This window comes from Populus nigra, chromosome 6 (genome assembly GCF_951802175.1).
Source record: "Populus nigra chromosome 6, ddPopNigr1.1, whole genome shotgun sequence".
Lineage (NCBI taxonomy): Eukaryota > Viridiplantae > Streptophyta > Magnoliopsida > Malpighiales > Salicaceae > Populus > Populus nigra.
Window position 1 is genome coordinate 1,443,695 of NC_084857.1, and position 24,814 is coordinate 1,468,508.

Sequence of the window (24,814 nt, forward strand, 5' to 3'; positions counted from 1 at the left end):
TCCGTATACTATTGGTGGTTTTTTTTTTAATATGATTGAAATAAAATCCATTTATTTATCTAGTTACTACTGTAACCCACCCGAGTAATTAGATGCAACAATTCTAGTAACAACTAATAAAGTGCGTTTAAAGGTTTCCATTCCTGCAATGTGGCGCAAGTGCTCCTCCACTGAAGCATACCCGGTGATTCCTGTAATACATGCTGCTATGATATCACACCTCTAGTAGAGCAGGATTGCTTGGCCCCAGGATATCAGGACATGTTTCTGTGATCAATTAATGATCATTTCACCATTATCATAGGTCAGAACCACTTATAAATTATGAACAGACATGGGAAGAATAAAAGAGAGAAGAAAAACTAGTCATGTGATCATCATATTTATCACAAAAACAAGATGAAGCTGTCTAGTTAAGGAAAAAAATTCAGTTCTCACAAGTGATTTATGTACCATATAAGGGTCGGTCGATCAAGACAAAATGGAAATGAACTCTGTTTGGTTTGGTTTCAACTAAAGATTCTAGCAGCTACCCATTGTAAGAACAAGAATATTAATATTAAAATATGATCAAGAAATTCCACTAAATCCACTCTCTTCATAATCGATCTCGTGAAGCACTCGAACCTCTGGTTTGACATTGCTCGTTACTGTTACTATATTTGGTAATCATTTATGAATCCCCCACCCCCTCTGGAGCTGGGGCTTTAGATCTTGATCTTGAAGTTGACCCCTCAACAGAGGCATCTTTCGACTTCTTCCTCCGAGATTTCTTCGTTATGTCTGGTAAATTTGAAGGCGACTCGCTTTCTCCACTGGGATCCTAATGATTCCGACTTGTTCTAGTACCATCCAATTATTCGGTATCATTTCGTGAAGATCGCTTTAGTTTTATCTGATTTTTCTCTGGTTGGAGATTCAGCTGATGATCACTAAGTATTATATTTTCTTTCAACTTCAACTAGAGTGCTACAAAACGAACATAACAAGAGAACACTGTAGATCTGGGCAATCTCATAATCGTTAAAGCTAGAAATAATAGCCATGATACTGATTGTCCATGCCTGACAGATTCAGCCGCTAAGAGTCTATCTTTTCCAGTAGACAGGATAGAGTTGCGTTCTCTTAATCTGTGATTGACAAACTATTGTGAGCCCCCTCCCCTGCATATTCTATTTATCATTTCCACCAATCGTCCCTCTTTCTTTTCCGCCTGCTCTCCCCCACTAATTCAACTCCATCTTCAGTTTCTAAATTATTCTTTGTTTCAGTCCATGCTGCATATTTCACGTGATTTTGCACAGCCATTTTCTGGAGGCACAGAGTTTACCCGCAATGATTTAGGCCTGGAATGCTAAAACAAAGTGTATCTATAAGACTAATTGCTTATTTTTCTAGTTTAGATAATCTTGTAAGCCCGCATTCATTGCTAACAAAACCCCTCCCCCCCTGTTCACAGTGCAGTCAGGATCCTCGTATTAACAACTTTGGTCTATCCATCCCTTTCTCCGTAAAGTTTTTAGCCCAACTAGACTTGGGATGCAAAGCTTTCGAAAAATGGCAGGGAACAAATGTTTCGAGTTCAAAATCAAAACCCTGCTCTGAAAATACAAAAAATGAAAAGGGTTAGGTTTAACCCGGTTCAAGATTTAAATTATGGTTTCAACGAGTCAATTTCATAACAATATGTTTTGATTTTTAAATAGGCTTTTAAAAATATTTTTTTAAAATTAATTTGGTCAGGTTTCACTTAAAATTCATCAAGTCAATTGAATTATAAATCAACTTATTGAGTCATTTTTTTTAATTTAACCGGGATCCGTCTTAATTATTTTAAAAAAATTCAGGTTAAATTTCATATTATTAAATTACTGGATTTGGTTGATAACTTTAATTTCAACGATTTTCTGTTAGATTCATTCTTCTAAAATAACTTATAGATTGTCCTTGGCTAGCTCAGAGGTCAGATCCTAAAGAATTTTTTTTTATCATTGCGGTGATGACTTCAATTCCATTTTTTTTTGTTATTAGTTAACTTTAATCTTTTAACTACATAATTATTGGTTGTGAGCTGTATAGTTGATGCATGTGGATTTATAGGGAGGTGATAAATTTCTTAGTTATTATTATTGGTTTAAGAATATATTTTCATTTATGATGTTTTTATTTTTTTTCTTGTTTGATTTAGGAAATCAAATATTAATATTAATATTATTAATTTTAATTTTTTTCTATTTTGTTTAGCACCTTTATTGTTTTCCCTTTATTTCATGTCTTAGTTTGTTGATGTTGATTTTTAAATTTATTTAACGAGTTACAAACTCCTAGAAAAACATATTGCATATTAGTTATTTATTTAATAATAACAAAAATAAATTAAGGTTTTGTGTTGACAAATTTAATTTTGTTTACTTTAAAAAATTAAATTTTGAGATTGATAATTTATTTATTTTTATTTTTTTCTGGGATTTTTATTTCTTTACCTTTATTTTAAAGTTTTATAGGTTGTTTAGGTTGTTTTTTTTAAATAAAAAAATGTGAAACTTTTAGAAAGACAAACTTTATCAAATTTATTTATTGAGTAATAAAAGTTCGAATTGAGGTTCCGGGTTATAATCCCATTTACTTTAATTCTGTATTTCTAACTTATTATTTTAATATATTGTTTATATTTAAGTTAATAATTCTATCCACAATTAAAAAAAAGGTTTTTAAAATTCTTGATACGAATGATTTAAGAGTATAAATTCTTATTTTTTTTTGAATTAAATTATTTGTTCATATTTGTTAATGAATTATGAATTCGTTCAAATAACCTGTTCATGTAAAACAATGTTCCATTTCGTCCCTATCTCGAATAACCGAATAGTCACTTGAAAATGAAAAGGACCTAAGTGAAATAAATAATTTATTAAGGGCTTAATGTATATTTAAATTATAGCGTGGGGATAAATTTGATTCTTCTTTCTTATTTTCCTTACACATACGGACAGCAAGTACTGCAGTAGACTATAAAAACCCACCAGAGACAACTTTCAGATTTTTATAGTCTGCTATTTTCACACACTCTCCCAATCACAGCAAGCGATCTCTCCGCTTGTCTGTTCGATTCTTCATTTGATCACTCGAAGAATCAACACCGCCCAATCTCTGATCAGATCCACAATATTTCTCAACCTGATCCACCAACGCCCCTGATTTCCTCGTCAATTTCAATCCAATTCAGGTACATTTCCCTTCATTATCCTGGATCTGTTGCCTTGTATCTCAATCTGATAAGATGTCTGTCTTGTTAACGTTAAATAGTCAATTAATTAAGCTGATGGATTTAAATGTTTAAGGTTTCACAAGTGATGAATTTCAGTAACCTTGAACAGTTTTCAATGGGAACAGAGGAGTTTAAGAAGGAAATGGACGTGGCCAATTGGTTTTCGCAATTGCCTTATGAACAGTGGGTCCCAATCCCTGTATCCGGCACACGACCTTCAGCTCGGTACAAGGTGATGTTTGTTACAATTACAAAAACCTAGTAATCAATTATTGTTATTATAGTTGTTTCGATTAATGAATGTATAATTTTCTTATTGGCAATGTGACGTGTTGTTGTCAATTTTTAGCATGCTGCAGGAGTTGCTGACGAGAAATTGTATATTGCGGGCGGGAGTCGTACTGGTCGGTATCTACCTGATGTTCAGGTATACGATATTGCCGGTTGTGGGCTTGTTGTGTATCGACGTGGGTTGTGTGTTTACTTGATCTTGGATTGGATGTTTTTGCAGGTTTTTGATTTTAGAGGTTTGGTGTGGTCTAGTTTGAAACTTAAAAGTGAGGCGGATGGTGGAAAAAGTGAAGAGAATGGCGCACAGGAAGTTCTTCCGGCCACTTCAGATCATAGTATGGTAAGACTTTGTATGCATTAATGCAGTGTTTTGACATGATTTGTGTTGTGCATTCAGACAGTTTATTGATCTTTGTGTCAGGTTAAGTGGGGGAACAAACTTCTTCTCCTTGGGGGGCATTCGAAGACAACTTCCGATAGTATGATAGGTTTGTTTCTTTACAATATTTTTCAAGAGATGGGCTTAGATGTTTTTCTAAATTAGTTGGCGATGCTCGCAGATGTATATTGAGAAGAATCTTTTCCTCTGTCATTGATTTCTTGCAGTGAGGTTCATTGATCTGGAAACACATGCCTGTGGTTTTATTGAGACTTCAGGAAATGCTCCGGTATCTGACTTTATTAATGGCTTGTTTTTTGTATATATATCTGTCCTGGGCTTGTTCATCGAGTTCATGTTTTCCTCTATGATATGTTTTGAAGTTGTTATGTACTCTACAAGGAGGCAAAATGCACTTTTGTTTATGGAAATTTGGTTGGTAATTTCTTGAGTGTATTTCAGGTAGCCCGTGGGGGGCATTCTGTTACACTGGTTGGTTCTAGACTGATAATTTTTGGCGGAGAAGATAGGAACAGGAGATTGCTGAATGATGTGTATGCCCTTGACTTGGAAACATTGACTTGGGATGTGGTAGTGGCGAGGTAAGTGTCTGTTCAACTTTTAGATCCAGCTGCTTGCAACTTTTCAGAAGTCTTCTGCATCATTTTCTTGTGTCTTGATAGGCAGACACCTCCAGCTCCCAGATTTGATCACACAGCTGCAATAAACAGGGAACGCTACCTTCTAATCTTTGGTGGCTGTTCTCATTCAATCTTCTTCAATGATCTTCATGTACTCGACTTACAAACTGTAAGTGTTGCTGTTTATTTATCTTTTGGGATGAGAGGTAGGTGTTGGATGTGGGCTTGATTGAATTGATGTGTATAATGCGAGGTAAATGTTACCATGTTTAATTTATTTATTGAGAAATGAATTACTAGAAACTCAATGCATATGTTTAATATGTGTCAAGAAGTGGATTGCTAAGGCATCAGAATAAGATACATAGCATGCCAGTGTATTCTATAAATGATAATATTTCTTGATGAAATTATTAGTCCATGAGACACTTGTAAACAAAAGAAGCATGCTATGGGTGTTGACATTGGCTTGCATATTCAGTGATAATATTCCAGTGGCCGCTTCTAGACTAACCAAGACATGCTTATTTTTTTATTTTATTGCATGGGAATTTTATGTAGTAAGAAAATTATGTTGACTGAGCAGCAGTTACTGCTCTGGTATATCAATATTTGGAATATATACAGATTTTGCATTCCCTAGATTCCATAGATGCAGACATCTGTCTCCTTTTAACAACGACTCCTTTTAACAATGACAAGGTCTTCTCTTATCGTAGATGGAGTGGTCCCAGCCTGAAGTTCAAGGTGATTTGGTCACTCCTAGGGCTGGTCATGCTGGTGTAACCATTGGTGAGAACTGGTATATTGTTGGTGGTGGAGATAACAAAAATGGTATGCTGTAATGTTTCTTTGTTTAATTGTATTCCTACCATTGGATGTGCTCACCACTATTCTCTAAAATTGGTACCTCCAATTGGTGATGATGTACAGGTTGCCCAGAAACCCTTGTGTTAAATATGTCAAAGCTAGCTTGGTCAGCATTGACAAGTGTAAAGGAAAGAGATCCACTTGCTAGTGAGGTCAGTACCTTGTGCCTTTCTCAAGTTTTTAATTTTAGCCATCTGTTTTATTTAGGAAAATTTTTGGACCAGAAGCAAAACATTGTTAGTACATCTTCATTTTTCAGGAAAGCTGGATAATGGATAGCAATTTCATAGGTCAAAGATTAATAATTTGAAAAGGACTGAAAACAATCAAATCAGTTTAAAGACACGGGGTGTATCATTCTGGATCTCATTTAAATTATATGGCTATAAGCTAATCATCAATTTGAAGAAGATGAAGAAACCCCCAGTTTCAGACATCAATTCACTGATTGTAGGTTTTAGACTCCAGAATGATCCATTTATGGATTCCATGCTTGTACAGTTGATTTTGATGGTAATTTTAAGTCGTGTAGAAAATTCATAGTTGTTGGGGAAACTTGTATGCTAATTATGTGTCCAAGATAGCTCAGTCAATTTTAATGTGTTGATCTAGCTTAGTTGTGGTTGAATTGACGTAGTAGTTACTTCTATGCTTGCAAAATTTCTAAATATAATTTCAAAAGCAGGGACTTAGTGTTTGCTCAGCATTAATCAACGGAGAGAGGCATTTGGTTGCCTTTGGTGGCTATAATGGGAAATACAATAACGAGGTATGTGCTACAGTAACATTTGCGCTGGTTATGGTGCCTATATGCACCATCTTTCTCACTATAACCTGATTTCCTCGATTGACCTGTATTTTCTAGGTTTTTGTTATGAGACTTGAACCAAGTGATGCATCACGTCCAAAGATTTTTCAGTCACCAGCAGCAGCAGCAGCTGCAGCTTCTGTTACTGCTGCATACGCTTTAGCCAAATCTGAAAAGTTAGATTTCTCCAGCTTAAATCTGAACTCTAATGGAGTTGGAAACAATCCTTCTGAACTAGATTTAGCATTTGAAATTGATGCACTTAAAGAAGAGAAAAAGGAGCTGGAATTGTCCCTCACCGAAGTCAGAGCAGAAAATTCTAGGCTTACAGAAAAGGTTGATGAAGTTAATGGTACTCATGCAGAGCTGTCCAAGGTATGTTCTTGATGATTATTTTCTAGTACTAGGGAACACATTCTTTCATTAAGTGGTAATATATAGTTTTAATAACATTTTCTCTTTGGTTTCTCTTTCTTTCTTTCTGTTTCTTTTCTTTTTTTGAAGGAACTCCATTCTGTTCAAGGTCAACTAGCTGCTGAGAGATCAAGATGCTTTAAACTTGAGGTGCTCCCCTCTCTCTCATCTTGTTCCTGCTATCCCTTTTTCTCTCCCTCTGCTAACCTTTTTATGTCATCTCTTGGTGATCTGATCGGTTTATTGCGTGGACCTTGATTCCCTTTTCCTAAATCTGGTCTACTTTGGTTAATTGTATTTTCCAGGCTCAAATTGCTGAGTTACAGAAGATACTGGAATCATTGCAGTCCATAGAGAATGAAGTACAACTACTTCGAAGACAGAAATCTGCACTGGAGCAGGAGATAGAGCGTAGCGCAGCTCAAAGACAAGGTTCCGGAGGTGTCTGGCGCTGGATAGCCGGCTAAACTAGCAAATCATCGAACTGTTCAAGGCCAAAGCCTCAAAATTGTGCCAAAATTTTAGCAGCCATAGCTGTCTCAAGCTAATACAAATAGCCTGTGTGTATTTGGCCAATGCGTGCTAATCCTCGGCCACTGTTAGTTTTTTTGGGAGGTTTAAGTTAGAAACGGGTACAATAGTCTCTGCAGTCGCACCGTTGTTTTCTGTGAAACGGGTAAATTGTTTGATTTTTTCCCCATCCCACACATGACACTTATTTTATTTGTTTCAGTGCAATTGAATTATTCTCTCCTAGTACATTATAAATTTCATTGGATATCATATAATAAACAAATATTTTTTATTTTATGAACTTATTTATTTTATGGAGAACAATATCATATAATTCTTTGGAAGGGAATTGATTTCCCTTTCCGGTGGCAAGCAGTTCCATGTAATACTGCATGACTTTTCTCTGCAGGATGATTATGGTAGAGCATTCAAAGTGTTTTTTTTTTTTTTAAAAAAAAAATATATCAAAATAATATTTTTATTTTATTTTTGACATTAATACAAGATCTGAAAACAAAAATAAATTATTTGAAGTAAGAAAAAAATTAAATTTTTTTAAAAATGTTTTTGAAATGCAAAAATATACATACCCATAAAACATCCGTAAAATTTTACCCGCAGCATCCATTTTTCTTCTAGATCTGACGTAGTTATTGAGGATCACAAGTAGCCTTTCCAATTTTCCTCCTCAGGGTGGGAAATGGCTATGATCTTTACATTACGAGTTCTACTTTAACAGCAAAAGATGATGACGGTAAGAGACCCTAGGTTTCGAAAGCATTTTATTTCATCATCAGGTATCATCACTCTGTTCTACGTTATCATACATAGATATGCAATTATCCAAAGCTCACAGTACAGAACCGGAAAAAAAAAATCAAGTTTGAATGACTATTTTCTTCCATTGATCTTTATCTGAGGTGTTTATGCTCTCTCTTTCAAGTCCTTTCTGCCTGAGAGTTCTACAGCTCCACCATTTCCTGGCCTGGTATCAAGTTAAAAACGGAGGAAAGTTACAATTTTGAGATAACTTGTTGGCTGTGGGAAACAAGCTCCTTCCTCAAGATTTTGCCCGCAGCAGACTTTGGAATGGCGCTGATGAAACCCACTCTTCGTACTTTCTTGTATGGGGCTACCTAAGATTTTCATATAACAGGATCAGAAGAAATAAATCTTAAGAGTCTGCTTGAAGTAAGAGGGAGAAGCTATTAGATCAACCTGATTAGCAACAAATTGAATGACTTGTTCTTCTGTGAGTTCAGAACCAGCTGTTCTCACCACATATGCCATTGGTATCTGTCCAGCTTCTTCATCTTCAACACTGCAAAATATGTGTTAATATATACTGATAGATCAAAGAGGGAAAGAGAGAGACACTGAAAGACAACTTACGGTATAACTGCTGCGTCAAGTACTTGGGGATGACCCAGAAGAATAGCTTCCAATTCCGCCGGAGCCACCTGCATTTAGCACTAGACAGTTTTGGTTAAAAGAACCCCCAAACTTGACAAAGAAAGGAGCTTGGTTCTGGATCATTCGAAGAGCTAAGCTTTTCGCAAAAACATGATGAGCAGAACTGGTGAAAGAGTATTCTGAAATACCTGATACCCATTGTGCTTGATCAGCTCCTTAATCCGATCAACAATATGAAGAAATCCATCTTCATCAAAATAACCCATATCACCAGTTTTCAGCCAACCATCAGGATCAAATGTTGCAGCAGTAGCGGCCTCATTTCCCAAGTACCCTTTCATTATAGTAGGACTCTTCAACCACAGCTCTCCTTTTCTACCAGGTGGCAAAGCTGATCCCGTTTCAGTATCTACAATCTTAGCACTGAAAGTTGGCACGAGCATTCCACAAGAAGCTGGATGTGCCTTAGCCTGCTCATCAGAGATGAAAAAGGTTGTTGCACCACAGCTTTCGGTCAGCCCATATCCTTGCCTTAGCTCTACCCATGGAAACCTTTGCCTAAACTCGTCAGACAGTTCCTTACTCAACGGGGCAGCCCCAGATCCCACCCTTCTTAAAGATGACAAGTCACACTTGACTTTGTTAGCATGTTTCACTAGCCCAAGTATCACTGGAGGCACTGCAGGTATGTTATTAATTTTGTAAGCTTGAACAGCATCAAGCATTGCTTGAAAATCAAATCTTTGCATTAACACAGTAGTAATTCCGGCACAGAATAATCCTAACCCGAAAAACGCAAGGCCGTAGATGTGAAATATTGGGACGAAGCACAAGAATATGTCATTTTGCGATGAACTTGCATAGACTGACCATTTCAGGAGGGTCATGATGGCTAAGAAGTTTGAATGTGTTAATATCACACCTTTGCTTGTGCCAGTAGTACCTGAAGAGTATAGTATAGATGCAGTGTCTGATTGAGTTATCCTGACCTGTGGCAACTCAAGCGGACCACTACATTCAATTAGTTCTTTGACAGATAGTGAATCGTCATTTGACTCTCGAGTAGTAACTAGTGTAGGCACTCCATTTTCAACCAACTTATGCAACTCCTCTGATGCTGAAATGACAAGTTTAGCACCCGAGTCCCGTATTTGTTTCAAAATTTCTGATTTTGTGTTAGCTGGGTTGGCAGGACTAAGGATTGCACCAATGGAAAATACAGCTAGACATATTGTCGGGTACAAGATTGAGTTTGGTGACAGAAGAAACACCACATCACCTTTTCGGACTCCAAGACCATTGTACAAGCCTGATGCAAGGGCATGGATAGATCGATGAAGCTGAGCATAGGTGACTTGCTGGTTGGTGGCCAAATCAACAAGTGCAACTTTAGTCTCAGCATGATCAGGATGGGGGAACTGGGATAGCACATAACTGGTCGTGTCTAGGTCGTGTCTAGTGGGGATTTGGAGATTTTCTCCAAGTTGATGTAACGAGTGATAAATTCCGGTTTTTGGATCGAAACCACTCTTGGATTGAGCATCGTCAGCTTCCTTCTCGGTGATGATACTAGTCCACAATTCTTCAGCAGGCATCTTGATGAAATTTGAAAAGCTATTGAAAATGTCCTGGACTGAAACATCTGCTGCATGATGTCTATATAAGCAATTGCTAATTGGGACTAATGCATGTCACCGCGTCTGAACTCAGATAATCAATATTGGTAAATACATTGACGATTGGCGTATTAGCTGTCAAGGAAGATACAATCAGGTATCATGGTATCTTGAAACTCGAACATTCGAGTTTACGTTGCTGATAAAAGAGACGTGGAATAATCTATCTTTAGCATATACCATGAAACTTTGTTTTACCCATAAAGGTTCATATATTGCCGCCGCCTAGTATACAAGCTAGCTTCGATGAAAACACTCACTGATCAATATCACAAAACCCCATGGCTATTGACCAGGTCTTGAAAAATTCATTCTTGTCCTCTTATTTTCCCAAGTGGGGGTTTGGACACATGAACCCCTGGTTTCTGCACCTCAATAGATTATTGAAAAGCTCATAAAGAGACTTGGGCTTTGGCTCTTCAACCTTGTCTGACATCGTGAACCCATGCGAGCAGGCTATGTCATCTCTGCATACTTCTCGAAGCTGGGCTTCAATTCCATTATTAGTTGATATGGAGTTTTGTAGAAACATCAAAAACTTAGCAAGAGCTTCTCCTTAAGTTATGCTACATCCATGGAAAATTTTATAGTGTTTAGTAGTAATTAATAATATCCTGAGATTCACTTAAAAAAAAAAAAAAAGACACCAGTTCCTCCCTGCACTCGTACCACTCTAACAAAAACTACCTAATAAACCAAATCAACATAGTTTCACCTTAATCATATGACTTGCCTGCCCAAAAAGGTTGGACCAACCTTCCTTCCTTTCTTCTCCTTTCTCTCATTTTTTTCTTCTTTCGAACAGAATGTTGATCAAAACTAACAAGACAGAAAGAAAAAAGAAGAAGAAGAAGAAGAAGACAAACTTATCATGGTTAGTTGGCAGTTTATACTTAATTTGCCAATACATTAACTCATAATTTTGAGTGGAACACGCTGTAATTACTCATGAGCTGTTGGGACATTGGATGCTAACATGTAACACACCAAAAATAGGAAGGTAAAACTAACACTATCAAGAAACATTAACTGGATTGTCTCCAGAAACCTCACAACTAACATGAAACCCTGTCAATGAGCTGTGCATAACCATAAAGCCATGCCTATAAAACCCGACCGTGTCTTTCTCAAAACTTCACCCACATTTACAGATTTCTCTCTATTTCTTTTTCAATGGAAATGAAGGGGAAACTTTTTGCTCTTCTGCTTCTATTTTCCCTCGTTGCTATTTCCACAGGTTAATCACACCATTTATATTTGAAGTTGTTTTTCTTCTTCTTTCAAAATTTTCTTATGTATTTCTGCTACTCTTTATTGAACATAGAAATTAACCCTACGAATTGCAGGACATGAAGAGAACAAAAAAACAAAGCTTTTTGTCATCGGAGACTCGTTCGTAGACACTGGAAACATGGGTATCAAGTCCTCTGATGGTCTTATGTTGACGGATTATATAGGTACTTAATTGTCTAATTTTCACTTGCATATATTGGTTTGATTTAAAAAAAGTACGAATTACTACGTTATCCTATATATCAACCAGAATATATTATTTTTATCCAAAATTATACCGTTTTATTTTAAATTTCTTGGTGTTAAGCTGATTAAATTTAGACCGGATTTAGAAATTGTTCGTAATTGGTTTCAAGCAGTGTTTTTAAAAAAATTAAAATTATTTTTTTAACGATTTTAGATTGTTTTATAGTATACACTTTAAAAACCAATCACTTAACATTTACTAATTCTTTAACGATCTCCATGTTTACCCATCTATTTGTTACTTTTGGACTTTTTAATACATGCAGCGTCGTTTCTCCATATACGAGCTCCCGTGATTTATGCACAGAGGGACAAAGCATCAAAATCAGAACTACAGGATGGAATGAACTTTGCGCGTGGAGGGAGCGGTGTTCTCGACGTGTCATTTAATAACTACTCAATGACACTTCAAGTGCGTAATTTTAAGGAACAAATTGCCCGAGAAGGCTACACCAAAGCTGATCTTGGAAATTCTATTGCTCTGGTGTCTTACACTGGCAATGATTATATATACAAATCTAGAAGCCAAAAAGGCACCATGAACGTAAGTGCCTCGACTCGTTTACTTTCTTCTTTTTTTTCCCTTTCTCAAATATGCTGCATATTTTTCTGTTTACGTAACAGGATGTGTTCGATCAAACTAAAGCGATTGTTGATCTGCTTACAAAGAACCTAAGAGAAATTCGTGCTTTAGGAGTGAAAAAGATAGCTATATTTGGGACACCTCCAAGGGGATGCTTTCCAGGCTTGTATAGTGAAACGCTTCGAAGGTGTGACAAAACTTGGAACAAAGCATCGAGTACGCACAACAAGTTATTGAAAGAGTCACTGCAAATTCTGAACAAGGAGAGCAATGGAGCCAAATTTGTGTATTTGGATCTTTATAGTGCCATCGAGTCAGCATTGTTTGACGAAAACAAAGGTGATTTGTCATTATTATTCTACGTAATTAAGATGCGTTCTTCGGCGCTTCCAAGTATATTGAAAAGACATGAAAATATAGTGTTGATCGAACCAGAGATGTTCAATGTTGTTTTGATCTGCATCCTTTCCATGCCTTTAGACCTATGAAAAACATGGAAGAGCTAATGTTTTACCTCTATATATATATAAACATTTAATGCACAAAATCATGATAGTTTCTTTTTCATGTTGTAGAAACTGTGGGATCTGAGAATCGGTTCAAGGCATGCTGCTTCGATGCTCACATGTGTGGCCCAATTGCTCAGAAAACATGCGACCAACCTGCATTGTCAATCTTCTGGGATGCTGGACATCTTTCACAGAATGGTGCGAATATTGTTTATTCATATCTAGTGCCATCTCTCAACAAACTCCTTTAGGTATGCAACTAGATTCTAAGATACGCTTTAATTTCAAATATATTAAAGAAATTTGCATTTTTCTTCGTTTTGTTTCGGTGATTACTTCTGCAGGATATTATTTTGGGAATCATTCTTACATTTTTATTTGAATGTGTTGTTTTAGGTTGCTAAAAATCGAGAAATCAACTTGGGTTCTCATAAACAATATGGCATCATCATGTGCTCTACTTGGATGGGATCACGCACAATGTTCATCATGGGGAATTTTTTTCTCGGTCATTTGTTACTTTTATTAAATTGATATAAAAGCTCTGTTTCATGAAGAACTGGGAAGTGGTAGAATGTGAGTTGGGCTATTACTGTATATCATTCGGCTTAAGAAAGCTTGTGTGCCAGTTTGTGTTCTTGTCTCCTTTTGGTTCAATTTTTGTTGTCACTATTTCATTTTAAATACAACTAGAAAACTTGGGGTCAAACTTGGGTCGGTTTATATAAAACTAGATTAATATATATTTTTAATCACACCTTACTAATTTTGTGGAGTGGCCGAATTGGTTGACGCATGGTGGTGATGAGTGGAGAACGTCATGGGTTCGAATGTTAAGCACAACAATATATTTTTTATGCGATAGAAGACTTGCCATTTATCTTTATTTTTTTAAAAAAATAATATCTTTTTTTTTTAAAAAAAGATGAAAAACCTATCTCCTTATCAAAAATAAATAAATAAAAAACACAGCTCAAGCACACTAGCATGTCTCTAGCTTGAGCCCATGATTTTTTTTAGTGATTTTTTGAGTTTCTTCTTCTTCTTTTTAATGTGATGCTTTAATATTGATATTTTATTAAATTTTATTATTTATTATTAAGTTGGTTATGAATCAATTTTTATATTTTTTATTATATAATAAAATAAAATAAAAATAATTTGATTCAATAGAGTTTATAACTCGAATAGTAAAATTTAACGGACTGATTAGGATGAATTTAACTTTTTTTATTTGATTTTTTAAAATTTATTTAGTCGACATAATGAAATAATTTTTAAACAATTTAATTTAAAATATAAACTAATTCAAAAGTTGGGTTGAAACTATTATACCAAATTTAATAATAATATTCAAAAGTTTTTATAGTTTAGATATTATTTTTTTACTTCCTAACAAAAGCGCAGGCAATAAACTCTTACATCTCACCCAACTCATGGGTAAATGCATTTGTGAAATGCAAGAAAAAATGAAGAATTTTTTTCAGGAATGAAATTCATTTTGTAAACTTCTGGTTTTGTATTAGTATGAAATCGCCTTAATTTTGGGTCTGTGAATTGACCTAATCCAAGAAACTGGACCAGTGCATTTTGAGTGGAATTTGGTCCAACAAAGTAATAAAGAGAAAATAGAAAAACTCAAAAGTAAGAAGATTCCTTTAGTACGGCTTAGAGTCAACAAAGTGACTTGCGCTGCGTATACACTAAAAAACAAGAGAACCATCGAGCCGGCTTGGCTTTTGTTGACCATTAAACAGGGGGGGCTTTCACAAATTTAAACGAGTAAATATGTTTACTGAGTGATATCATGAAGTTCATTTATTTTTTCAGTTTATTGAAAAGACATGAAACTATAGAGTGTCGAATCAGAGATGTTTCAATGTTGTTTTGATCTACATCTTTTCCATGCCTTTGGACTTGCGAAAAACATGGAAGAACTAATATTTCACCTCAATATATCCAGACTTTGAATGCACAGAATCGTGATAATTTCTTTTTCATGTTGTAGAAACTGTGGGATCTGATAATTTGTTCAAGGCATGCTGCTTGGATGGTCACATGTGTGGCCCAATTGCTCAGAAAAAATGCGAAAATCCTGCATTGTCAATCTTTTGCGACGCTGGACATCTTTCACAGAATGGTGCGAATATCGTGTATTCATATCTGATACCATCTCTCAGCCAACTCCTTTAGGTATGCAACTGGATTCTAAGATATGATTTTCAAAATACATCCACTGTCTCAACAAAATTTTGCATTTTTCTTCGTTTTGTTCAAGTGATTACCTTTGTACTTTGTAGGGTATTTTTTAATTCTGGGATTCATTCTTACATTTTTATTTGAATGTGTTCGTTTAGGTTGCTAAAAACTGAGAAATTAAATTGGGTTCTCATCAGTTGCAACTTGGCTGGGATCACGCACGATGATCATTGCGGGGATTTTTTTTCTTTATCACTTGTTAGTCGCAAAATGATATACAGCTCTGTTTTCATTAAGAGCTGGGAGATTGTGAGCTGGGCTATTATTGTATATCATTTGGCTTTAGAAAGCTTGTGTGCTAGTTTGTATTCTTACTATTATTGAAAAAAAAATTAGCTTGTATTCTTATCTCTTTTCGGTCCAATTTCTGTTGTCATTAAGGTATACACCTCTAAAACACATCTCATGCAACTCATGGCATTTATGAAATGCGAACAAAATTATGACATATCTTTCACCAATTCAATATCCCAAATAAAGATGGTATCTATAAACAAAAAAATGACTCACCAATATATGCTTTGATGAAAATGAGAATATAATTGACGCCAAGCTATATGTTGGCGAGTTTGAAGGTTCTCAAATGGCAGAATCCAAGTAAGCAGCAGACACACCAAATGGAGGATAACCCTACCAAAGCCCATGATTATTATCAAGAAGTAGATTTCATGGATTACATGTTATAGCCAAGTGCCATATGCATGGCCTTTGACTACTCACTCTTCACCTCAAATACTCGTCACCTCTCTCCCCTCTCTTTCTTTGCCTACCTTTTTCTTGATTTCTTCTTCAATTCCTCTCTCTCCGAACCCTTCACTCTCTTTGTTTTTTTTTTCCATAACTTTTTTCTTCTCTGCTACCATGGCTGTGGCAGAGCAAACCACATCCCCTGCTACTGCTAAATATACAAAGACAAGCAGTCGTTTACACTCCTCACAGCTCTCACATTCATCAACCAGTCCCTCTTTTCACTTTCGTCGCTCGTTTAGACCAATCCCTCGTGCCCAAAACTTCAAATCACTTGCTCTGTCAAGTAATTAATACTCTCTCTCTCTCTCTCTCTCTCTCTCTCTCTGCTTCCTTGATGCACTCATAATTAGTTGATATTGCCTTTTGCTTCGTTTTTTATCAGTCAAGTTCCAGACTTCCAGCCCCGGTTGCAGTTCAGACCGAAGAAGCCAAGAACAAGTCTGAACGCTTCGGTGTTTTCTGCCAAACATACGATCTCGAAGCTGTAAATGCTTCTACCCTTTATAATATTTGTGCATATGCTTATGTTTAATGTAATTATGTCTGTATATCTTGATCATGTTTAATCATATGGATTATAGAGATTAGTATGTTAAATAAGTTGTCTAGTTGGTGCAACTAGTTCTTATATTAACTCTTATTACAAGTTCATTAATGTTTCTGTGATTGTAAGCTATGATGATGGTTTTCTTCTTTATTTTTCCTTTTCTCTTAATTTTTCTTTTTTTGTAATAAAATTTGGATAGTTTTCCTTGATGACTTTTAGAATTATTTTTGGAGATTGTTTGATCAGATTTCAAACTGAATTTAGTATAACAACTAAAGTTAGTTCACTGGAATTTTTATAGGCAATCATAAAATACATGTGGATAGGTTGGCTTTCAATTTATTGTCTTTTCATGTGGGCATAGAGATAATCTATCCTTCTTTTGTTGTCTTTACTGCTGGATTTATTTTTCTCATGTTGAATGGATTGATATATACAGGAAGAGGAGACAAAAAACATGGTAGAAATTAATTAATATAGCGTTTTCAGGCAGTGCCGGGACGATATCTAATCACTTACTCTCTAACGCAAGCATTCATAATTCTTTTGCCTTTTTTCTCCGAGGATCATATAATACCGATTTTTTCCTCTCTGGGTATATAGATACTCAAAACTTGCTAGTGACTACTGCATGCAGTTTTAGAAAGTTGTTTCATGAAGTTAGAAGGTCTGCATTTGAAAGGGGACTATCACACACATAACAATGTTCAAGAACTCGAGATTAATGGGAACTGATTGGAAGGCGTTTTAGGTTTGATGAAAGATATACTTGGATTGGATGTTCATCCTGTTTCGTTAGATATCGGATTTAAGATTTACAAGTGAATGCGTCCATCATTTGTGGTGGCAGTGTCTCTTGTTTTCTCTTATGGCCTGATAAAAGTTTTTCAAATGCTAATAGAAATGTGAATGAATAATTTCTTTCCATAAAATCTCCAAATCATGCCCAGATAACTCACCTTAATTTTGTTTAATGCCACAGTAGCGTTCATTTGCTTTCGAACTTTTGGAATTATTTTTGTAGTGGAAAGCAACATGTTCTCAATTAATGTTAACTGTTATTCTTGTATCTGATTAGATCACCAACTTGTTCTTCTATCCCAGCTTGCATCTGGTGAGGTTTTTGGGCCTGATCAGCCCGTTGCATGGAAACTACTGGGATCTGAAAGATCATTCCAAGCTCTGGAAGGTATTGTCTTGAGTTCATATCCTCGTAAGAAATTTAGAGGATCAAGATAAGAATGTTTTACTATCTGGCGAGCAGTAGGTAATCGAGCGCATGTACCAAATTCTTGATGGTGTTTTATGCATGGAGCTCAAGATACATAATTAAATTAATCATAAAGAAAAGGGATGAAAATTTCCTCAAACCATTGCACATAAAAGCAACAGGCATAGTTATGGAGCAATCCTGGAAAGGCATAATTGGACGGATATGGAATACATTTTATGTAGTATGTGGCTATATAACTTCTAATGTTTAAAAATGGCAACTCAGATTTCTCCATGCTATTCAAAGTGTTGTCTTTATGCAAACAGGCGTTGCCATGGAACCTGAGGATTTCTTGTATCCTTTATTGAAGGAAGTCAGTATCGGAATAGATCCTTACGAGGTGTTCCAAGATGCAGAATGGGCTCTTCTGATTGGAGCAAAGCCTAGAGGGCCTGGGTTGGAACGCGCTGGCTTATTAGATATCAACGGGCAGATTTTGGATGAGCAGGTACCTTCTTCGTATTCACATCTTGAAATCTCATTTTGTCTCTGTTGCTGTTTATTATCGGTGTTTACCGTCTTTGTTTTAAACATGATAGGGAAAAGCTCTCAAAGCTGTTGCATCTCATGATGTCAAGGTGATAGTAGTCGGCAACCCTTGTAACAACACCAAGTAGACATGTTGATGCTATTGGTCTAGCTTATGCAGTTCCCTTTAGTGTCAACCATTACCGTATGGGGGAATCAATCAACTACTCAGGTTACTTTAGTGTCTTTATTTATTGGAAGGAGTTTCTATACATTAAACTTCTCTGGACTGTTCCGAAATGAACAGTTATGAGATTTTTCTACAGGTTCCGGACTTTCTAAATACCAGAATCAATGGCTTACCTGTCAGGGAGGTTATTAAGGACCACAAGTGGTTACAGGAAGAGTTCTCACTGAAAAGGTCCAGAAGGTAAGATTTGTAAAAGTATCCTGAGACTTTTATAACTATAAACATGATAACATTAACTGCAATGTACAATGAATCAGCATGGTAATTATCAAACCCTGTCGAGTAGTAACTTGTACTTTGGTTTGCAGAGAGGGGGGTGCTGATTGAGAAATGGGGAAGGTCTTCAGCTTCATCAACTGCCGTGTCGATTGCTGATGCCATAGTCTCTAGTAAATCCCACCCCTGAGGGTGATTGGTTTTCTTCTGGGGTAAGTTCATGTTGGTTTGACGTAGAGTATATGTATTTACTTTTACGCTATTGCTTTTTTATGCAAGTTAAGGACCAGGCTGCTATGTCTGAAGCAGTGTACAGTTACAGATTGTCATTAATGTCAATGAAAACGAGATAAGTTTAAGATTCAAACTTTTACACGAGAAAACGCTAGGAAAAGAATTCCAGATGCCATGCTAATAGGTTTATAGGCGATTTTCTTACAATGAAATTCATTCCTCATTTTTCCCACCTGTCAAAAAGGTTCCACGCTTATTTAGTGATCAAAGATCTTAATGCAATATTCCAATGGAATCTTTCATTTGCTTGAAGTTGCTTCAGTTGCATCTCTGTTCTCACAGTTTACGGAAAATGCAGGTTATACTTTATACCAATGGGAATCCTTATGGTATAGCACAGGATAAAGTTTTTAGCACGCCTTGTAGATCAAAAGTAAGTTCTCTTTAGTACTTCCTATTCCTTCATATAGTATGTTAACGACCACGCCTGAAAAGTTGCTCGCATTTTCCAGGGAGATGGTGATTATGAGCTTGTCAAGGACATAAAATATGATGACTGCCTTCTCAAGAGAATTGCTAAGGTACACATTCATAATATAAATTGAGGATCCAGTGAAGACATCACAAACATTTGAAAGAATGGTTGCTGTGATTTTATTGATTCTATTATAGACATCAACTTCTGAAGACAAGAAGATGGTTTCCTATGATTTGATTGTTTCTAGAAATGTATATTCAGACCCATTCGTGGTCACCTAGAATCTAGACACAGACCATTTTTCTTATGCAAAGCTGTCATTTAGCGGACTGAAGCTGAATTGCTACCTGAGAAGAGATGTGTAGCCCACCTCACAGGAGAGGTATATGTATTACCCCATCATTGCTTCCTTGTGCTGATTCTGCCGCATCAATTACTAACGGCTCTGCTCTTTTCAGGGTGTTGCTTTCCGAGATTTACCAGGGGAAACGTAATTAGACACATCGTTAATCGTTATTCAAAATGGTCCAAAAAACCTTAGCTGGTAGTAGAAGTCCATTTGATAACCTTCAGTTTACAAATCATTGCTATTGCTGGGTCTTGTAGCCATCTAGCTCAGATGGCCATTGCCATTTCTTTCTACCCTTTACCTTAAGTGAATATATTGTCACCGGAAGTTTCAAGTGCACAAGGTACACAAGCACTTTGCCTCTCTATTTCTGAATGTCTTGCATGTCAGAGAACAAGTGCTTCAAACTTCCGATAGCAACATTAAGACCATCCTGGATTTGTAAAGATACTTCGATTCCGTGTTCTTCCAAACTGCTTGTCACATGCATTGTGTGCTTGTGCATGCTACTGCCTACTTTCTCACAACTTCCAAATCTTTCTAGTTGGAGACTGAGCAGATCACCGGAACCTTCAAGAAGAGGTTACGTGTAGAAAATGGGCACCACTTATCCTGATATTTATCCATGGTTATATTGAAGAATTAAGGACTTCGAAGGTTAAATTTACAAATATCTAAATCCATCATGCAAGGGTTTCTGGCCACATTACATTCGCCGACCAAAAAAGACAATTCCCAAATCGAAAAGGCCGATGTAACTTCAAGGAGAACTACAGCTAGTTATCATCGACATAGAGGTAGGAGAACAATCAACCTGTTCTGACAAATTCAGTAGGCCATCCTTTTGTTTTAGAATACATCACTTGACAGTAAATCAGCTTAAGCAACGGCTAATGCAGTGTAATTGAAGCTTAGAACAAACATAGAAACTTATAAGTGTGGTAGGATTACTCCTCGTGCGATGTCTGACCCCCCAAAAATACCTTGAAGGTTAGGCATGATGAACGATTTGGTATGATCACAATGAAATGATGCAAGTTAAGCACACCGATTCTCATTTTTGGCAGTTTAACATAAATAACAATCATAAAGTAATGATTTATCTTGATGTCAGGCTGTCCTAATAGATCTATAAGGAATTAACTAACAATCAACCCTATTCTGGGCATCTCTAAGCCAACTTCATTGACCGTGGGTTTACTTGGCACAGATACAGGTCCCGATTTTATAACTCACAGAGAGAATTAGGACCCAAAAGAACATCAAGTACAGCCAACCTCGCGACACCACCGACTCTGTTTTGCCTGGGAATAAGCTATTCATCGGCACCAGACTGGCAGGACCACCTAGTTGTGGCAAACCAAAAGAAAGGATGATATTGACATTCCCGTTCTTGCCAAATGACCATTCCATCTCATTGCCACCTAAGCTCATGTTTTCTATTCTTATCATACCAGCAGTAACGTTAATTGAGCTGGAAGATGCTGGATGTAGGTGAAGAGCAGTGTCCTTGGAAGGGAACTCAGAAGCAAGGGCAGGAGGTGCAGGAATGTTCCCCAACCTGTGACTAGCCTGCTTGATAAATGGATATTTGAAATCTGCACCTAAACAAGACACATAAGAATGAGCCCAGACAAACAGAAGCAAATGTAAAAACCAGTGGGCAAAAATGCGACCAGCTGAATTATTTCTATCTTGCAAAACTTACATCTCTAAATGAATACAGGAAAGGGAAGCACAAAGAGTACTGATGAAACAAATTGAAATGTAAATTTACCAGAATCAAATTTCATGGCCTCTGGCTTTTGCTTTGATGAAGATGGATCAATAGTGCCATGTGTTTCTAATAGGTTTTGGCTTGCCGTGGACAGTTCTTCAGTTTGTCCCTTGACATCCTGTTACACAGTTACAAATTAATTGCTGTGGGCAGCTCAATCAGTGAATTAAAGCAATGAAGTATTTAATTATATTCTTACCTCTTGGGGTGGAAGTTGTTGGTCAGAAACAGCAGTCTCACCTCCGAAGATATCAGAAGGATCAAAAGACAAGTTCTCATCAACAGCATCAAAGAAATTGAGGTACTCATCCACCATGTCAAAACCTGAGGAATCTCCACCAGTCTCTGGCTCCACAGGCTTTGAAAGATCATTAGCTTCCAGGAAAAATCCTTCACTCTGTGGAAGATCACCAAGTGCATCCAAGTATGATTCATCAAACAAATAATTTGCATTGAGAGCATTCACAATATTGATAGGCTCCGCATTGTGTTCTTTTTTGTCTGCATCCAGCTCATATTGTCCAGGTAAATCCAAGTTTTGGTCAGCTGGTGGAGCTGGACCATTTCTATTCTCCGCCCCTCTTATCACAGGCTTTATATCATTGTCACTGAAGTTACTGGGCTGTTCCACATGGTTGCTTGTTTCCCCATAATAGAAGTTTAGTGGAAGAGCAGTCTTTTCAGATGTAATTCCACTGTCAAAATTCTGGCGGAAAAAAGACAAAAATAATGAAAATTTTAATTGGTTGTGAGACCATTAATCATGAAATGCAAACAAACAGGAAGGCTGGGCAGAGGAGCATGGATCACAAGTAATGATGAAGAAACATACATTGACAACACTCCCCCAGAAAATTTATAAATAATCACCATGGCAAAGACACAAGACCAAAGCAGCAGATACACTACATAAGACATTTGACTAAGTTTACCAAATACGTTTCGATCCCTTTTACAATAAACCAATATTACCATATGCAAAAGTCAATAAATAGAAAGAGCGCAGCATACAATGAAAGCTTAGTGATACAAATTAACAGCCACGGCACGTAAATGCTTAATAAGCAGCAAGTCTGGTAGGAATAAGGCAATCCATCTGAGAACATGTAGACCCCAGAGAGTGTATTACAAGCCTGGTGCAATAAACACAATCAAGAAATAAAAAATATCATACAGTGACATAGCTTAGTGGTCCAAAATAACAGCCTAACCATGGCAAGTCTTATTAGGAAGCTAGCCCTTTGGAGGAATAAGGCATAACATCTGAAGAACCTCAAAGCAAACACCTTGAAAATTATCAGATGGCAAAAGTAACTGTATTGAGTATGTACTTAATCACAAGCAAAATACAAGGAAAAACAGAAAGTGATCCCATTTTCTCAGGAGGTTGCAAAGAACTTCAAACCTCAACGCAAAAACCTTGACAATTATCAGATGGCAAAAAACAAAATGCAACATGTTAAAGTATTGAATACTAGGACTAATGAAGCAAGTTAAAGTTTTAATGCAGTCACATCAAGGACATAATTATCAAATAAATGTGCAGGTCAAGCGCTTCTAGATTAAGAACTTGTATCAAGAATCCTTATTACCCCAACATAATATGTATTATATAAATTTGAAATTTGAACATATACTTGGGAGTTTAAAAAAGGACAGCTTTGCATTGGCAATGCAAAGAATACGCAAGATCTAGTACTAACACTTAAAACAATCAACTAAATGGCATTCTATTCTTGTGAACTACTTTTGCTAACTTCTTTGCATGTAAATGCTTTCATGTGTGCACCTCAATTCATCATGTAGATCTAATAGATTTTATTAAAATTACATTTTTATACTCAACCATTCAATTTACAATTAAACGATTCAAAATAATTTACCACTAGTAACCATACAAGTACAAACCTGGTCAAGCTCATTCAGTTCCAGGTATGAGCCATCACCAACTGGTGCTTCTCCAGCTGGCACCATCTCTTCACTTGGCAAGAGAGGCACCTCATCATCCTCCCATTCCTCCTCAATAAACGGTGCCCCATACTGCTCCCCATTCTTCGGCCCTGTCCCGCTCTTTTGGAAAATCCTACAAAGCACAAATGCATCCTTCCCCACCCAAAATACAAAAACACAAGACAATCAACACAAAAAAAAAAATCCCAACAAATTACATTTAAAAAAAAAGAGCTTGAATCTTTTTTGAGATATCGATCTCACTTGAGCAATTCCCGCTTTCTCCAGCTCCTCATCAGCAAGCCGATACTCATGCATTACCCAATTAGAGCGCTCACCACGTGGGGCTCGACCCTGATGATACACAAGGGTCTTCTTCATCCCCACAACTCGTGAGTTCCAATGAATAGGCCTGTCTTTCCCAGTCGTTTTCCAGTACCCTTTCTCAGTGGCCCGGTTCGTCTTGGCCCCATTCCCATACTTCTTATCCAGCATACTAAAGAAATACCATTCTAAATCCCTGCTCTTCAATTTTGACTTAACTACAAAACCCACAAACCAAAATCCCCATTAAAGTAAAGACTGAATAATCGTCAAATTCACAACTTTTAACTAAATTAAATCACTTTACCATATATAGCTCACAGTCAAGCAAGTTATATTTCAATTCACAATCAAAACCTAATCAAGTTAAATCACTACCTTATCTATGATTAAACCAAAAAAAAAATCGATTACTTAAAAGTTACGTCACGAATCAAACAATTCTATTAAATAAAGAGCTAGACACGTGGATCTAAAGAGAGAGAAAGTTGTGAAATTTAAGACCTGGAAGATCCCACGGCTCAGATTTATAAACATCGGTGACGGAGATGGCGTCCAAACGGAACGGTTTCTTAGTGACCTTCCGTTTAAGATAGTAACGGACAAGCTCCTCATCCGTCGGGTGGAATCGAAACCCGGGAGCAAGTGAAGTCGCCGAGTCACTACTGCCCATCAAATTCGAAATCGAAACGATAGTTCGTATTAGGGTTAAAGTAAAGTTTACAGAGTTTTAAGTAGAGGATTTTGAAGAAATGACTGAGATTTGTTGGGTTAGGGTTTATTTGTTTCAATAGGAATCCGATTGTTGACGAGGAGAGATTGAAGAAGAAGCCATTATTTTGGGGTCGAGAAGTGAGTCTTTTATTTTATTTTATTTACCTTTTTAAGCGAGCTGATTTTTCGAGGAAAATTCGGCAAGGCAAAGCTAAAGCGACATGAAGAGGACAATCTAAAGTATCACCTGATGAGAATGTGGCGGTGTCTGACAGGCTAGAAAGTGGGGTCTAAGTAAAGGTATTGTTTACGTGGCGCGGA

At 36.6% G+C, this 24,814-nt stretch overlaps 4 protein-coding genes and 2 long non-coding RNA genes across 9 annotated transcripts; 4 read left to right on the plus strand and 2 right to left on the minus strand.

Annotated features, from left to right (window-relative positions):
- The first annotated feature begins 3,021 nt into the window (after nucleotides 1-3,021).
- Nucleotides 3,022-7,476, plus strand: LOC133697875 (acyl-CoA-binding domain-containing protein 4). Of its 2 annotated transcripts, none has more exons than XM_062120687.1 (14): nucleotides 3,022-3,226; nucleotides 3,342-3,500; nucleotides 3,618-3,695; nucleotides 3,780-3,899; nucleotides 3,981-4,047; nucleotides 4,166-4,227; nucleotides 4,401-4,540; nucleotides 4,622-4,748; nucleotides 5,299-5,413; nucleotides 5,513-5,601; nucleotides 6,135-6,218; nucleotides 6,315-6,632; nucleotides 6,762-6,821; nucleotides 6,977-7,476. In XM_062120687.1, exons 2-14 carry the CDS (start codon nucleotides 3,354-3,356, stop codon nucleotides 7,136-7,138), a joined length of 1,569 nt encoding a protein of 522 aa, XP_061976671.1. In that variant the 5' UTR covers nucleotides 3,022-3,226; nucleotides 3,342-3,353; the 3' UTR covers nucleotides 7,139-7,476. The 2 variants fall into 2 exon arrangements, with proteins under 2 accessions (XP_061976671.1, XP_061976672.1); XM_062120688.1 differs by having other exon boundaries at nucleotides 3,378-3,500.
- Nucleotides 7,477-8,115: 639 nt separating this feature from the next.
- LOC133696474 (probable CoA ligase CCL5) lies at nucleotides 8,116-10,192 on the minus strand. The gene is made up of 4 exons (XM_062118665.1): nucleotides 8,786-10,192; nucleotides 8,577-8,644; nucleotides 8,403-8,505; nucleotides 8,116-8,320 (listed from the first exon to the last, which is right to left on the minus strand). The coding sequence occupies exons 1-4, from the start codon at nucleotides 10,190-10,192 to the stop codon at nucleotides 8,198-8,200; spliced, it is 1,701 nt and encodes a 566-aa protein (XP_061974649.1). The 3' UTR covers nucleotides 8,116-8,197.
- Nucleotides 10,193-11,427: 1,235 nt separating this feature from the next.
- On the plus strand, nucleotides 11,428-13,568 carry LOC133696035 (GDSL esterase/lipase At5g03610-like). Its single transcript, XM_062118049.1, has 6 exons — nucleotides 11,428-11,510; nucleotides 11,620-11,730; nucleotides 12,079-12,356; nucleotides 12,437-12,734; nucleotides 12,971-13,155; nucleotides 13,301-13,568. Exons 1-5 carry the CDS (start codon nucleotides 11,447-11,449, stop codon nucleotides 13,153-13,155), a joined length of 936 nt encoding a protein of 311 aa, XP_061974033.1. The 5' UTR covers nucleotides 11,428-11,446; the 3' UTR covers nucleotides 13,301-13,568.
- A 1,389-nt stretch (nucleotides 13,569-14,957) lies between these two features.
- On the plus strand, nucleotides 14,958-17,891 carry LOC133697144 (uncharacterized). The gene is made up of 4 exons (XR_009842829.1): nucleotides 14,958-15,097; nucleotides 15,262-16,196; nucleotides 16,296-16,397; nucleotides 17,565-17,891. It is a non-coding gene; the product is annotated as an uncharacterized LOC133697144 (long non-coding RNA).
- A 115-nt stretch (nucleotides 17,892-18,006) lies between these two features.
- Nucleotides 18,007-19,334, plus strand: LOC133697145 (uncharacterized). Of its 2 annotated transcripts, XR_009842831.1 has the most exons (5): nucleotides 18,007-18,181; nucleotides 18,273-18,346; nucleotides 18,528-18,631; nucleotides 18,760-18,879; nucleotides 19,260-19,334. It is a non-coding gene; the product is annotated as an uncharacterized LOC133697145 (long non-coding RNA). The 2 variants fall into 2 exon arrangements; XR_009842830.1 differs by having other exon boundaries at nucleotides 18,273-18,631.
- A 1,423-nt stretch (nucleotides 19,335-20,757) lies between these two features.
- LOC133697142 (NAC domain-containing protein 78-like) lies at nucleotides 20,758-24,706 on the minus strand. Of its 2 annotated transcripts, none has more exons than XM_062119528.1 (6): nucleotides 24,284-24,706; nucleotides 23,720-23,997; nucleotides 23,414-23,608; nucleotides 21,705-22,211; nucleotides 21,506-21,623; nucleotides 20,758-21,326 (listed from the first exon to the last, which is right to left on the minus strand). In XM_062119528.1, exons 1-6 carry the CDS (start codon nucleotides 24,450-24,452, stop codon nucleotides 20,926-20,928), a joined length of 1,668 nt encoding a protein of 555 aa, XP_061975512.1. In that variant the 5' UTR covers nucleotides 24,453-24,706; the 3' UTR covers nucleotides 20,758-20,925. The 2 variants fall into 2 exon arrangements, with proteins under 2 accessions (XP_061975512.1, XP_061975511.1); XM_062119527.1 differs by having other exon boundaries at nucleotides 20,758-21,332; nucleotides 24,284-24,704.
- Between the last annotated feature and the right edge of the window lie 108 nt (nucleotides 24,707-24,814).

What these genes read in the sequence shown, in the direction of transcription:
- LOC133697875 (XM_062120687.1), top strand. Translation starts at nt 3,354, where the DNA reads ATGAATTTCAGTAACCTTGAACAGTTTTCAATGGGAACAGAGGAGTTT. An exon ending in TGGTGGAGATAACAAAAATG is followed by an intron (nt 5,414 to 5,512) that starts GTATGCTGTAAT and finishes GATGATGTACAG; the next exon opens with GTTGCCCAGAAACCCTTGTG. An exon ending in CAAGATGCTTTAAACTTGAG is followed by an intron (nt 6,822 to 6,976) that starts GTGCTCCCCTCT and finishes TGTATTTTCCAG; the next exon opens with GCTCAAATTGCTGAGTTACA.
- LOC133696474 (XM_062118665.1), bottom strand. Translation starts at nt 10,192, where the DNA reads ATGCCTGCTGAAGAATTGTGGACTAGTATCATCACCGAGAAGGAAGCT. An exon ending in TCAAGCACAATGGGTATCAG is followed by an intron (nt 8,645 to 8,785) that starts GTATTTCAGAAT and finishes TGCTAAATGCAG; the next exon opens with GTGGCTCCGGCGGAATTGGA. An exon ending in CTTGACGCAGCAGTTATACC is followed by an intron (nt 8,506 to 8,576) that starts GTAAGTTGTCTT and finishes CATATTTTGCAG; the next exon opens with TGTTGAAGATGAAGAAGCTG.
- LOC133696035 (XM_062118049.1), top strand. Translation starts at nt 11,447, where the DNA reads ATGGAAATGAAGGGGAAACTTTTTGCTCTTCTGCTTCTATTTTCCCTC. An exon ending in CCTCGTTGCTATTTCCACAG is followed by an intron (nt 11,511 to 11,619) that starts GTTAATCACACC and finishes TACGAATTGCAG; the next exon opens with GACATGAAGAGAACAAAAAA. An exon ending in ATTGTTTGACGAAAACAAAG is followed by an intron (nt 12,735 to 12,970) that starts GTGATTTGTCAT and finishes TTCATGTTGTAG; the next exon opens with AAACTGTGGGATCTGAGAAT.
- LOC133697142 (XM_062119527.1), bottom strand. Translation starts at nt 24,452, where the DNA reads ATGGGCAGTAGTGACTCGGCGACTTCACTTGCTCCCGGGTTTCGATTC. An exon ending in AACTGAATGAGCTTGACCAG is followed by an intron (nt 22,212 to 23,413) that starts GTTTGTACTTGT and finishes TTTTTCCGCCAG; the next exon opens with AATTTTGACAGTGGAATTAC. An exon ending in AACAACTTCCACCCCAAGAG is followed by an intron (nt 21,624 to 21,704) that starts GTAAGAATATAA and finishes ACTGTGTAACAG; the next exon opens with GATGTCAAGGGACAAACTGA.